Source organism: Aedes albopictus, chromosome 2 (assembly GCF_035046485.1).
Source record: "Aedes albopictus strain Foshan chromosome 2, AalbF5, whole genome shotgun sequence".
Lineage (NCBI taxonomy): Eukaryota > Metazoa > Arthropoda > Insecta > Diptera > Culicidae > Aedes > Aedes albopictus.
The window spans coordinates 142493527-142508048 of NC_085137.1; the positions used below are offsets into that span (position 1 = coordinate 142493527).

Below are 14522 nucleotides of genomic sequence, written 5' to 3' on the forward strand. Positions count from 1 at the left end.
GCTCACAGCCTACAACATCTCCGAATTCTCCGAACCACGGTACTGTTGGAAGACAATCACACCATCACTATCGTCGCGGCGTACGAAGAACTCTCCCGCACCAACCGGTAGGCCAGACGCTTTGAAGCCATCGCCTTCGATGTCGCCAGTCGCCTAAAGGCCTCCCACCGGCACTGCTAGACGGAAACTATGATTTTTTTATGCTAGAAGAGAGATACAACTAAGTTTCAGTCATATTCTGAGACCATAAATGAATATCAGTAAACCCATTTTTACCTTTCGAAGTGATTACCCGAATAGATTTTTACTGTTCATGGTATCGTGTATATCATAAACTTTCTGTTTACTGAATGATAATAATACATGTAATCATTGCTCAATGATCAGATGATGCAATATCTAAAAATAGGATTATTCAATACTTTTTATGTATCATAGCACAAATGATTATAATATACTCTATGATAAATTTATAGTTTTAAATAATTGGGTATTCCAAAATTTTACGAATGTTTATGCTTATGGAAGTGAGAAATTAAAAAGGCTAGACAGGAAGGATGCACAGGAGCTGTAGAAGCCCTGAAGGCTTCTAATCGAGGTCACTATAATCAATCCACACAAAGTGCACGTAGGTGTGGTATCTATCTTATGATCTGTCCTATGATCATGAAAAATGCCCTCAATAACGCGCTGCAATGTAGTCGTACTGAAGCATATTTTGCTGTACCTGTTACTAACTTTTGGCCTCGCTTTTGGCACTGTTATTATGTTGCAAGTATAAATTATACACTCTTCAGTGTTGAGGAGTTATTACCTTAGTACTCAGATAACCTACCTTGCAAGTAACTTCATAGTTGTGTGGTGATACATAGTTGAAACGAGCAGTGAAAACTAAAATCAAAGTTCCATCGGGTCGGTTCTCGGCGTTCACCTTTGAGAAAACTGCTTTTAAAACAGCTGCGAGCACAGTGCCTATGTGGCCCAGCAAGTAAGCACCGCGCGAGAAAAAGCCGAGTCAGCCCACCAGCAGCCAACAGTTCGATTCCAAACTCCGTGACAAAAAACTTCAAGCATCACCAAAATAAACACGACGTCTCGACGTCTCGCACTTTGACAGCAATTGGATCTGCAGGGGTGTATCATTTATGAAGTCGGTAAGGCAGCACTGTGAAATATTTCAGTTTTTATTTTCATTATTCAGTGTATCATAAAATTAATGATAAAATGATTATAGGGTGAATAATTTGACAAAATTTTTGTTCGAGAAAATCGTTGTTTTTGAATGGTAACGATACTTAACAACCCATTCGGTCTATCATTCTAACTTTGATTATGATTCATGCTATCATGAATACGATTGACATTATCATTTATCTATGATCCATTTTATGATACCACTAATAATCAGAAAATGATTGGCTGTATCACAACTGTATGATATCGTTTTATTCGGGTATTTCAACTATTAGCGAGACGATTAATATAAAATTTTGAGTAATGTTGCTTGGGAATAATGATGAAGTTTACAACTTTTGTCGGGATTGTTTTCCGTTGTCAATGAAAAATGTGTTTATCACATGTTGCTATGGGTGCAATAAGTCGTTGCGTTAACTGGGGCACAGACGCTGTCAAAGTGTTTTATAGCATCCGCCATTATGGTGAGCGTGGAAAGCTGGATAATTTATAGTGTCGGCAAGAATTGTCTAAGAGGGGTGATTCAAATTTTATGGCAGGCGAGCGTAAAAAGCTGGATTCGGACCTGTGGAGAAGTAGATGGAAGGAAGATATTCTCAGTTGTCGAAGAAGTACTCTACGTTCCTGGATTACACCTGAATTTGTTCTCCATCAGTCGTCTGGAAAAGAAAGGTATGGTCATTACATTTGCCGGTGGAAAAGTGGGAATCAAGAAGAATAATCAAACTGTCGCAACTGGTCGGAAATGTGGAAGACTCTATCAGCTGAATGTCACCTTGAACAAGTCAGGAGAAGCGTTGCTGACCAAGGAGGTTGAACTTGAGCTCTGGCATCGAAGATTTGGTCACCTGGGTGAAGCAAATTTGCAAAAGCTGTGGAAGAATGGAATGGTGAGTACGAAAGCGACGTTATCGGCAGGAGTTAAACAAAAATCGTGCGAAGTGTGCCTGAGTGGAAAACAAGCTCGTCAACCATTTGGAAGTGGTGAAGGACAACGATCGTCAAGGATACTGGAGCTGGTACATAGCGACGTTAGTGGACCCTACACGCCAGGAACCTATGACCGCAAGAGATTCTTCGTTACGTTCATCGATGACTTTAGTCATTTTACCGTGGTGTATTTACTGAAAAGCAAGGACGAAGTTTTGGAATGTTTTCAAGAATACAATGCGAAGGTTACAGCTCATTTTGGCGTGAAGATAGCGAGGATACGATGTGACAATGGTGGTGAATATACGAGCGCAGACAGACGTTCGAGCTCGAACAAATTTATTCAAATTTTCTATATAAATTTTCACTAGCGACACCTAGGCAATCGATTGCTACGGTACAGTTGACAGATTGCAAACCCATGTGCTTTCGGCCACTCACTCACCACCCAGTTCACCACCCACTGAGAAATGAAAACAAAACAATCACCGTTAAAATTATTCTCACATTTTTGTTACTCCCACACATATTTGACGAAGCGAGTGAAATTAACGCAAATGTCGTTTTATTCTTTTTAATCTATACAAAATAGTTTTAATCATTTGGTAAATTGTTTACAAGAACCTAAAGCAAATTGATGCAAAAAATATTGGACATTCAGTAATTGTCACTCATCTGGCACAAACAATGTGTAAATATTCTAAGCGTGAAGCACGTGCACTTTTGCTCCGCCATCCAGCTCGGAGATGATCGCGACGACAGTTGTTTGTCGAACGAAAGCGATTGAATGGGAACGCTGCTAACGCCATCTGTTCGCCGATTGCCACTTGGCAATTTGTGGCGGCCATGTTTTTTACACATGCTGCTGAGTCAAACTTGAACGTCTGTCTGCGATACGAGCAAGGCGTTTCGAACATTTTGTCGTGGAGAAGGAATTTCCATGGAATTCACGGCTCCGTATACCCCCCAACAAAATGGAGTTGCGGAACGTATGAACAGGACCCTACTGGACAAAGCTCGCTCGATGGTGTTTGATGCTGGATTACCAAAAAGTTTATGGGGAGAAGCCGTCTTGACTGCAGCGTATTTGTCAAACCGTAGTCCATCAAACGCACTGGATGTCCAGAAAACTCCCTACGAAGTATGGTACAACAGGAAGCCGGATATAGACAACCTAGGGGTGGGACAGCTCGTAATATCGGCGCTAATACCGTCTAATAAATATTAGTTTCCTAATCTTTTCGTTCACCGAGCCATTTTATTGTGTAGTATGTCATGACTTTTCATGCAACATCCAACTGTCATGAAAACGAGAAATGGAAATACGGTTTGTCTGTGATTTTTCTTCAATTTATTCAATTTTTAACACTAATTTATGTTGATCATTTCAGCTGCGAAAAAGTGCACTTCAAATACGCTATAGAGGAGCTGGCTTTCGAAAGACCGTGTTGTTGACCGTGAAACAATCTTAAAGGAGGCTTGATCAGATGTAATTGAAGGCGCTTTGAATTCTGGACTTCTGGATTCTGGAAATCTCGTGAATAATTGTTGTTATCTAATTTAGATATTCTGAAATAAAAACTAAATTAAATAGGTAGTTTACTACGTCTTCAAACTTCCATTGATCATAAGGTGGTTTGTTTCTTATCGTTTGCCAAAAGTATCCCTAAGACGATTGTGTGAGCTGATCAAAATCTAAAATGGGAAACAATGGGCATTAAAAGAATGGGGAACATTTATGCTTATAGATGCTTATGAGGAGTTGTACTCCAATGCCTTTTCAAGCTTGGACGCTACTGCTAGTTTCAGTTTGTTGAGGTTGGCTGATTGAATATTGACCAATCTGATTCGTACGGGGACTCACGATATGCTATCAGTTGGAATGATGGGAGCCTATCAAAAGGCGGAAACTCGAAAGGCAGAACACCTTAATAGTGTAACGAAAGGCGGAAAATAACGTAAGGCGTAATTTCAAAAAGGCGGAATAAGTAATAAACCATCGTAATTCTATGCTTTTTTTATTTAGACATTCAAATTATTTAGTATGTCACGTTTCAGACATGTTCGTTGTACTAAATTTTGAGTTGACTCAACTCTGCCAAGTAATAAGAAATTAGCATTCGGATTAAGTATTCAAATATAACGTTAGATTTGAACAGGTCGTATCTGCATAAAATTCTAGAGAAATTGCGAAACACCATCGATTACCTGAACTAGTTTATTTTATAGAAATTTACGGCTGCTATCTTCCTGGAAGGCTGAATCTTCCTTACGAAGCAGGACGATGCTGAATATATCTGGGTTCAATTGACGATGACATAGTTCAAAAAATTTTCTGGTTGGAAATGTCCTCAACTTCTTTGAAGTGTCTTTGTGTTAGCAATGTGTAATTGCAATTGATTGGCAGAATTCTAACACGACTTTCGACTTAAAAAATCTTGTTAAGGAATACATGAATACATGTTTTCCACACAATACACCGATTCGCCATCCCAATGGGTCGATAAACCGTAATTGTCAATAGCGCTAACGTCGACTATTCAACGTCAAACTGAAACTAAATCAATCAATTGAATCACGTTGCAAATATGAAGAGGATTGCTTGTTCAAATGACCAGCTGGATAAGATTATTGATATTGAATCTACTGATAATTTAATCCATGATTTTTTCCTTCTTTTAAACATAGGCTGTTCTTTCTAGTACCATTGCTAACATGGTTTTTGGCGCTGAAACTACTGATATTCAAATCATAAATTTTTCCCTCTTTTGAACATAGGCTATTCTTTCCAGTGTTAAAATAGTTACTGGCAATAATTGTTAAAAAAGGTAAACAAAAAAAAAAACAGATCGTTTTCCAGTTTCGTTATTGTTAAATTGCAATTCGTCCTGATGACAATTCGGCCGAATGACCCAGCATCACCCGCAACATACATTTTGGCTTGCCAGCAAGTATTTCAGAAGCTGGAAAGTCTATTAATTAGCGATTTTGCCCCAAAGTACACATTTCCAATCCCTAAGGGAAGGAACAGTTGCGGTTTTGGCTCCCCTTTTACATTACTCTTATGGGCAATAAAGTTGCGGCGTTTTATTAAATGTGTCTGTTATTTTCATGAGGATTTGTCGCGTGGAATTTAGTGCAAATGCGCGTTTGGTAACATTACAACGGCAGCGTGGTGTATAAAATTCAGCATAACAGTCAATTTTCACTTTCAAAGAGAAAAAGTGTCAATTTTGTTCATAGGCTCCGAAATTGATAAAGAAGTGGGTTGACAATTGGAGGCATATACACTAAACTATGCCAACTAACATGTCATGAATGTTAAAATCACATAAGGCTAATTAAAATTTGGCGAACTTTTTGAACCAGCAGAGCAAACGGCCGGCCGTTTGCTCTGCTGGTTCAAAAAGTCCGCCAAATTTTAATTAGCCTTATGTGATTCTGCCTTTTGTGATTCCGCCTTTCGTGATAATGCCTTTTGTGCCTTTCCGCCTTTCATTGATTCCGCCTTTTGTATTTCCGCCTTTCGTGATTTTGCCTTTCGTGTTTCCGCCTAACATAGGACACCCGCTAGTTTCAGTTTGTTTAGGTTGGCTGATTGAATATTGACCAATCTGATCTGTACGGGGACTCACGATATGCTATCAGTTGGAATGATCTGTGTGCTTGGAGTCCTAGCTTATAGATATGTACCAATATTTGGGACGCAGATGTGAATACGACGTTCCGCTTCCATTCATTCATGCAACGGAGATGAAAGTAAAAGCACACATTTCTTGTTGACAATTCAAATCAACTCAAATCAAGGCTTACTTCGTTCATAAATGGATTTCGTCTGGTATTAATATGTTTAATACTGCTTAATACCACTAATCTATATTAGAGCTGTCCCGCCCCTAGTAGACAACCTAAGAGTATTCGGAGCATTTGCGCACACGCACGTACCGAAGCAATGCAGAGGAAAGCTGGATCCCAGGTCCGAGAAGAACTACATGGTAGGATATGCGTCCAATGGCTACAGAATATGGGATCCGCGGAGAAGGAAAGTTTTTGTGAGTCGAGATGTTATCTTCGATGAGAACAGCAGGAAACTAATAACAAGCTCAATCTATTTTGACGATGGATCGGAAGAAGAATCGTTTGAACTAGAGAAGGAGGTGGAACCGCAGCCTGAAGTAGAACCAAACAATAACGAGCAAGACGATGGAACTCAAACTCGAAATGAAAACAACGAAAATTTTCATGGAACTGAAGTTGATGAACCCGTTGGAAATTCTGGTGATGTCATTCAAGATGCTGGTGAAGGCCCGAGTCGTAAAAGAACGCATGTAATGGACGAAACATTCAGCGACCATCCCGTGACGAAACGTATTGCAAACCCCCCCGCCTGGATGAACGATTATCACGTGTCATACAGCAGTGTGGAAACGCCGACGGCCTATGCCTTGAACGCAGAAGCTTTTGTAGAAGATATTCCGAGTAGTATAGCTGAATTGAAGAAGAGGGACGATTGGAATCGATGGAAAGCAGCAATCGAAAGTGAACTGCAGAGTTTGAAGAAAAACAGAACATGGAAGCTAGAACCCAGACCTGAAGGAAAGAACATCGTGGAAAGCAAATGGGTATTCCGTATCAAGCGTGACGATGATGGAAATATTGAGCGGTATAAAGCACGTCTCGTTGCCAAAGGATACTCCCAGAGGAAGAATTACGATTACACCGAAACCTATGCTCCAGTGGCCCGGATTACGACGTTCCGAATCATGCTGAGTATTGCGAACCATTTCAAGTACATCATACACCAAATGGACGTGAAAACAGCGTTTCTAAATGGAAACTTGAAGGAAGAAATTTATATGAATCAGCCAGATGGATTCGAGGAAGGAGATCGAAATTTGGTATGCCGCCTACAGAAATCGCTTTATGGACTCAAGCAGGCGCCACGAAGCTGGAATGAAGCATTCAATTCATTTGTGCTGAGTTTGGGATTCAAGCGCTCCAATCATGATTGCTGTTTGTACTGGAAACGAAGTGGAGATGTCATTGTATATTTGTTGCTGTACGTGGACGACATTTTGCTGATGACAAACAATATCGAAGAAGTCAAACGAATCAAAGCACAACTTTCTGAAAAATTCGAAATGACCGATATGGGAGAAATTAAGCAGTTTCTTGGAATAAAAGTTGAACGAGATGTCAACCAGGGACGATTGAAAATCAGCCAGCCGAAATACATTGATGGTATGCTGAAACGTTTTGGAATGGAAGATTGTCGGCCAACATCAACTCCAATGGAACAGAAACCTCAATTTGGACTTCGAGAAAATCAGGAAGTGACGAAATACCCGTATAAGGAACTAATTGGATGCCTGTCGTATCTAATGCTATCAACAAGACCAGACATAGCTGCGGCAGTCAACACGTTTAGCAGATATCAATCAGCACCAACGGATGAACATTGGAATCACCTGAAAAGGATTTTGCGGTACCTTAAAGGCACAAGAGATCTTGGATTAGTGTATTCCCGCGCAACAGACTCCAGTCCATTGGTAGGATATGCAGATGCAGATTGGGGCAACGATGGCGTGGACAGACGATCCGTCTCAGGTTTCACTTTCCAAATCTATGGATCAACCGTTTCATGGACCACCAGGAAACAGAACACCGTAGCGCTCTCATCAACAGAGGCAGAATATGTTTCATTAAGTCAGGCAGCTTGTGAAGCAATATGGCTACGGAATGTATTACAAGAATTTGGAGTCAGTATTGTAGAACCTATACAAATATTTGAAGACAACCAGTCATGTATAAGGATTGCTGAGGAACCGCGAGATCATCGAAGAATGAAGCATGTGGATATCAGGTTTCACTTTATTCGAGAATGCATCCAGAACAAAACTATACTGCCAGTTTATATATCCACCAAAGAGCAAGTTGCTGATATATTTACGAAAGGGCTTCCTGCAGGACCGTTCCTACATCTTCGGAAGAAGCTGAATCTCTTCGGTTGAGCAGGGGTGTTGATCACAGCAACCGGAAGTCGATGGTCACGATCACAGCAACCACTGCAGAAGTGACAACTACTTTTTCTTTTCATTCTTATTCCAACCGCTACTGAATAAAGACGTTACTCAAACCACTGCCTACTCATTAGTAACAATAAAATTTATCGTATTTTTATGATATTTTTTATCAGGGTATCTTGATGCATATGGGAAATTCCTTGCCTGAATTGCTCAAGAAACCGTTTTTTCATCGATCGCAGTACGCAGTAGACGAGTGCACCGATGAACTGAATTCATCGCGGTCCGAGAATTTTGACACTAGAGCGGGGTCGTATCCAATCAGAAGTGAAAGATTTCCAATCAGAATTGAACAATTCTGATTGGGAACGACCCCGCTGTAGTGTCAAAATTCTCGGACCGCGATGAATTCAGTTCATCGGTGCACTCGTCTGTTGCGAAGAAATGACAGATCAAATGGCAGTCACCGTAGAAAGTTTCTGCCTGTAATCGGTCAAGAAGTTTCTTGAACAATTCCTGTTGAACTCGAAACTGGGCTTAGTGGTTTACATTGGCGAAACTACGAATTTTTGCCAGGGGGTGCACTACAAACAAAATATTCATTAGTTCATTCATTCATCATTCATCGCCCCATATCTCACAGTAAAACATTCAAATTCTAGGGGGTGCCTGGCACCCCCGGCACCCCCGGTAGTTTCGCCTATGGTGGTTTACGCAAGGATTTGCGAACAAGTCGATGGTCCACTGCACGAATCTGTTCTGGCCTGCTTACTCTCACAGAAAATTTGACGTTTGAGAGGTGCCGACACCGCCCAAACGTTAAATTTCGTGTAAGAGTTCGTGCACTACACCGAGAAAAATTTCTACTCAGTGGCTGAGTTAGTCTTACTCAGAAATCGAAAAATCCTTTGTTTTCTTACTCAGTTTCCGTTAAAAGTGGGACAACCCATTGCCAATGGGTTGTCCCACTTTTAGCAGAAACTGAGTAAGAAAACAAAGGATTTTTCGATTTCTGAGTAAGGCCAACTCAGTCAATGAGTAGAAATTTTTCTCTGTGTAATCCAACCGATTATTCCATGCACCACTCAAAAAGTGTTACCGACGCTGACAAATTCTAGATTACTTCGCATGAAATTCTGAGACGAGACTCGCGAAGACGGTCTTCTTTTTCTCCAGTTTGTTATTTTTTTCTTCTTCCTATCTGTGTTGACATTATGTTTTGGGCTGGTGGTTCAAACACGAACGTGACCGCATCATCTCACATGCAGTGTCACTGTATCCCATTCACGCACAAAATCATGTTGAGGTGAAATTTTACATCGCCAACAATCCCTAAGCAAGGTAATTTTGTTTTCAATTTATTTTTGACAGTACAGGAGAAGAAAATGCTGCTCGGAGAGAATTTTTGCTTCAGAATTTATCTCGGATAGCAATACTTTTCTCGTTTTAGGTTACGTAATCAAACGGGCTACAACTGACAGCTCAGTTGAGCTACACAGCTACACTTGACGTTGCTTTTTTTCCTCTTCGCGAGTCTCGTCTCAGATGAAATGCAAACAGCGCAAACAGCAAATGAAATTTTCATGAACTAATTTAAGCGGCGCCTCCTTGGCAACTGTTTTGAATTTTGCGTCAAAAACTGCGCGGAAGAGCTGCATGGAAATTGTCAGTCCAGCACATCAGAATAAGCAGGCAAGCACGACGAACGGGGAACCAACTCTCATCCTGCAGGGAAGGAAGCAATCATTCTTGATTACTTCACCAATTCTGAACGTAACAAGCGTGGAGTTCCTGTTCTAGATTTTTAAAATCTTCGGCCTCTGGATTCAACTTCTCAAAAATGCTATTCAAAGTGTGGCACGCAGTGGCCGGGTAAGTATCGCACTGTTTTGAGTTATGTAATTTCGTCGACGTAATTCACGCATCAATATTACGGTATTGCAGCGGTGGCAGGTTCCTGTCGACCAGCGCGCAGCGGCACGGCGCAAAGAGTGTTCCCACCCGGCAGATCAACAAGCTGCTAATTGCCAATCGTGGGGAGATCGCGTGCCGAGTTATGAGGACGGCCAATCGACTGGGCATCCAAACGGTGGCCGTTTTCTCCGACGCGGACGAGCGATCGCTGCATGCCAAGATGGCCAACGAAGCGTACAACATCGGACCGGCTGCTTCGCAACAGTCGTATCTGCGAGGAGAGAAGATCTTGGAGGTCGCTAAGAGGGCAGGGTGTCAGGCCATTCATCCGGGATACGGATTCTTGTCGGAGAACGTGGAGTTTGCGGACCTGTGCCAAAAGGAAGGAGTGGTGTTTATCGGTCCGCCGGCGAGTGCTATCCGGGATATGGGAATCAAGAGCACTTCGAAGCATATCATGAGTGAGGCTGGAGTTCCGATCATCAACGGGTATCACGGGGAGGATCAGTCGGATGAGCGGCTGATGCAGGAAGCGAAGAAGATTGGATTCCCGCTGATGATCAAGGCGGTTCGCGGTGGCGGTGGAAAGGGCATGCGAATTGCCGAGACGGAAGCGGATTTCTTCCCGGCACTGCAGTCGGCCAGGACCGAATCCGAGAAGGCTTTTGGGGATAGCTCGATGCTGCTGGAGAGGTACGTGCGATCGCCAAGGCATGTGGAAGTGCAGGTATTTGCCGATCATCATGGCAATGCGGTTTACCTTTATGAGCGAGATTGCTCGGTTCAGAGACGCCATCAGAAGATCATCGAGGAAGCCCCTGCTCCGGGATTGTCGGAAGAGCTGCGCGTTCAGCTGGGCGAGGCTGCGGTCCGAGCGGCTAAGGCCGTGAATTACGTCGGAGCCGGAACGGTGGAATTCATCTTGGACAAAGAGGATTTATCGTTCCATTTCATGGAGATGAACACCCGTCTTCAGGTGGAGCATCCAATTACGGAAATGATTACCGGAACGGATCTCGTTGAATGGCAGATCAAAGTTGCCTCCGGAGAGCCCCTTCCGATGACGCAAGAGCAGATCCGTAAGACCGGTCACGCATTCGAAGCCAGAATCTACGCCGAAGATCCAGCGGGAGGATTCCTGCCCGGTGCTGGTCCGCTGAATTATCTCTCGACGCCAGAGCCTTCGAGCACTACCAGAGTGGAAACCGGAGTCCGCCAAGGAGATGAAGTGTCCATCCATTACGATCCGATGATTGCCAAGCTGGTAGTGTGGGGTGAGAACCGCCCGAGTGCTCTCCAGTTGTTGATCGAACAGTTGAGAAACTATCAAATTGCTGGACTTCAAACAAACATTAACTTCCTCATCGATTTGGCTAGCCATGGCCACTTCCAAGCGGCGGATGTCCACACCGGTTTCATCGATCAGCATATGGCAACCTTGTTCCCGGTGAAAACCGTTTCCAACGAAAAAATCGCTCAGTTGGCACTGGCTTACGTTCTGAACGAAAATGCCAGCACCAGGAAGTCATTGAATCGGTTGAACCCGTTCGATCTAGAGCTTAACTTCCGACCCAACTATACTCCGACCCGGAAGTTCCAGCTGAAGGTAGGTGAGAAGGAGCACCAGGTGGAGGTGAAATCCAAAGGAGTAGACTTTGAAGTTCGTGTCGATGGAGGCGCCTGGTTGAACGTGAAGGCCACTAGGAAACCACACGAAAATCGGTTCCTGCTGCAGACCAACATCAACGGACACGTGTCGTGCTTCAACACGGTGATTGAGAGTGGTTCCATCGCTCTGTATGATGATGTAAGTGCGATTGTTTTCTGCCATAATCCCAGTGATCTGATTCTTTATTCTGTATTTCTCAGACTGGCCTCACTTCCGCCGAAGTGGTCCAACCCAAGTTTGTGACTGCCGATAGTGCCATGGAGGGAGCCAATGCCGGTTCCGTTATCGCTCCCATGCCGGGAGTGTTGGACAAGGTGTTCGTTAAGCCGGGAGATTCCGTTAAAGCCGGTACGCCCCTGGCCGTGTTGATTGCCATGAAGATGGAACACGTCCTGAAGGCAGCGATGGACGGAGTGGTCAAGGCCGTGCCCAATGCTGAGGGTTCCAACGTGCAGAAGGGGGCCGTTTTGATAGCATTCGAATCGAACTAGGAGATGGGGACAGGCAACTCCAGAATTATGAACCAGTCGTGCATTTACAATCAACAGTAACAGTGACAAATCGTGCATTTATTAGAACTATTTTGTTAATTTCTATTGTAGGATAAAAAGCGGGTAAAGCAAGAAACAGCAGCATGGATCAAACGCAAAGCGTTTTTAGATCCTATTATCGACAATAAAAGTCTTCCAATATTTCAAATTCAATTGAACGATTTTCATGGATTTCGGCATAAAAGGAAAGGGTACTTACGTTTTGAAGACGAACTGTTTAATTGACTCACCCGAAGTTGATTGATCCACAAAAAAACGAGGATCGTTTGATGACGTTGATGAATACAAAAGGACATGATGCTCTGTAAAACTTGCTTCCTAACTGTCCTCTTTTTTACGATGCGTCTTCTGGTGTCTTCTCAAATCACCTGCCAAGTAAAAAGAAGCTGAACACTCATCGCACTTTTGCGTCTTGACTCCGCTGTGGATCAACTTGTGCGCTTTCAAGTGACCTGCCGCTTTGAATCGTTTCCCACACTCATCACACGCAAACGGTCTCCCCTCGGAGTGCCTAACCAGCACATGCCCCTTCCGATCGTTGCCATTCTCAAACAGCTCATCGCACTGATCGCAAGGGAAAACGGCCAGCCTCGTGGCTTCAATTCCCATTTCGGCGGCCATCCGGTGCTTTTGTCGGTGCCGATGAAATATCGTCGCACTGTAAAATGCTTCCGGACACTCCGTACACAAATACGACGGTGCTGCCGCGTGCCTCAAATTTCGATGTTTATTGAGATCACCAACTCGTGCGAATCCCAACGAACACTCGTCGCACTGGTACGGTCGCTTACCCGTATGACTTTGTCGATGCTCCGCGACATGCTGCAGACTTTTGAACACCTTCGGACACAAATCGCACGCATACGGATTCTGTCCCAAGTGAACCCTCCGATGCAGCAACACAACACTCGAATCCTTGAACACTTTGTAGCAGATATCACAGAAACTGCCGGCGTGACTTTTCTCCAAATGCCGAACCAATTCCTCCAAACTTCCTGACATTTCATCGCAACCGACGCAACCCTTCAATTTTTTCGGTCCATCAGCTTGCTTCATCTCTTGCCACTTAAAACTCTTCTTCCACCTTCCAATCGAATCCGCATGTCCCTGCTGACAGTGCCGCAGCAACTGATTCCGTGCCGGAAACTCCAACTCGCAAAATTTACACCGAAACAAGGACTTCCCACCGCGTCGAACAACCACTCCCGGTATCGTGTGATATCCGTCCATGTGCCGTAGCATGTTTTTGCTGCTTCCGAATGTCTGACCGCAAAGCTCACAGATGCACTGTGCTGCTCCTTCGCTCGGTCGCGGCTCACTTGGCTGCTCATCCGGTGGGGTCGCTGTTTCTCCGGAATCGTCATTCGAACGTTCAAGTGATTCCAGGTAGCGTCGTTTCAACGATTCAAAGGCATCGGCTTTGATCAAGAGTTTTTTCAAGGCTCGGAGTCGTTTCAACCGATGCTTTTCATCAAGTAGTGGAGTGTCGGCAGGTTCATCGGGTGGTTCCAGTTTTACCTCGATGCTTTCCTTCCAGGGTTCTGGTGTTTCGGCTGACATGCTTCTGATTTAAAGAAAATGATAATGTAGATTTATGTGTATTTCTACTAGAGACGAACCAGCCAAGGGCTGAAAGTCTCTCTAATAAAGACAAATCAATCAATGTATTTCTACTTGCTTCTATAAAATACCTAATTTTTGTAATTGATTCAAATAGAGGCTTGCATCGAAAACATAACCTCATCGAATTCTCATACGATTTGTAAACATTGCCCTCAAATTTTTTTTGAGGGCAAGGACGGCTTTATGGACCGACGCCGAAGGAAAGAAAGAGAAGGAGACAGTGATGACGTCAGCGTGCAAGCGCTCATAAATTGAAAAATCTTGTAAAATCTCTTAGTTGCTGTGATTAGAAAATAATGAGCAAAACAGAATGTAAAAAAAGCAAAATGAATAACAGGGTTGAATGCACAATAGGTCAACAAGTTTTACACCGTCTCACCATCGATATGAGATTCAGTTTCGAATACACTGAATAGTGGTTTCCAATTGATTGATGCACCAAGCGAAAAGAAGAAGAAGTTTTGACATCCAAGCGGTGTGCCGTCGATTAGATCCTCGTCGCTGATAGGCCTTTTCATGTGACAGATCCGTGCATGCATTTGTTTACAAAGCTTGAACAACAGCTGCTAACAAGAACGTGTCATCTTCATAGAAGAACTGTCAAACGCCCGAACAATC

At 43.3% G+C, this 14522-nt stretch overlaps 2 protein-coding genes across 2 annotated transcripts; one reads left to right on the forward strand and one right to left on the reverse strand.

Annotated features, from left to right (window-relative positions):
• The first annotated feature begins 9798 nt into the window (after positions 1-9798).
• Positions 9799-12434, forward strand: LOC109405612 (methylcrotonoyl-CoA carboxylase subunit alpha, mitochondrial). Its single transcript, XM_019678672.3, has 3 exons — positions 9799-10019; positions 10092-11868; positions 11931-12434. Exons 1-3 carry the CDS (start codon positions 9988-9990, stop codon positions 12219-12221), a joined length of 2100 nt encoding a protein of 699 aa, XP_019534217.3. The 5' UTR covers positions 9799-9987; the 3' UTR covers positions 12222-12434.
• A 17-nt stretch (positions 12435-12451) lies between these two features.
• On the reverse strand, positions 12452-14175 carry LOC109405613 (zinc finger protein 99). Its single transcript, XM_062850560.1, has 2 exons — positions 13973-14175; positions 12452-13845 (listed from the first exon to the last, which is right to left on the reverse strand). The coding sequence occupies exons 1-2, from the start codon at positions 14023-14025 to the stop codon at positions 12600-12602; spliced, it is 1299 nt and encodes a 432-aa protein (XP_062706544.1). The 5' UTR covers positions 14026-14175; the 3' UTR covers positions 12452-12599.
• Positions 14176-14522: the final 347 nt, after the last annotated feature.

What these genes read in the sequence shown, in the direction of transcription:
- LOC109405612 (XM_019678672.3), top strand. Translation starts at nt 9,988, where the DNA reads ATGCTATTCAAAGTGTGGCACGCAGTGGCCGG. An exon ending in GTGTGGCACGCAGTGGCCGG is followed by an intron (nt 10,020 to 10,091) that starts GTAAGTATCGCA and finishes ACGGTATTGCAG; the next exon opens with CGGTGGCAGGTTCCTGTCGA. An exon ending in CCATCGCTCTGTATGATGAT is followed by an intron (nt 11,869 to 11,930) that starts GTAAGTGCGATT and finishes TGTATTTCTCAG; the next exon opens with ACTGGCCTCACTTCCGCCGA.
- LOC109405613 (XM_062850560.1), bottom strand. Translation starts at nt 14,025, where the DNA reads ATGAGGTTATGTTTTCGATGCAAGCCTCTATTTGAATCAATTACAAAA. An exon ending in GAATCAATTACAAAAATTAG is followed by an intron (nt 13,846 to 13,972) that starts GTATTTTATAGA and finishes TCTTTAAATCAG; the next exon opens with AAGCATGTCAGCCGAAACAC.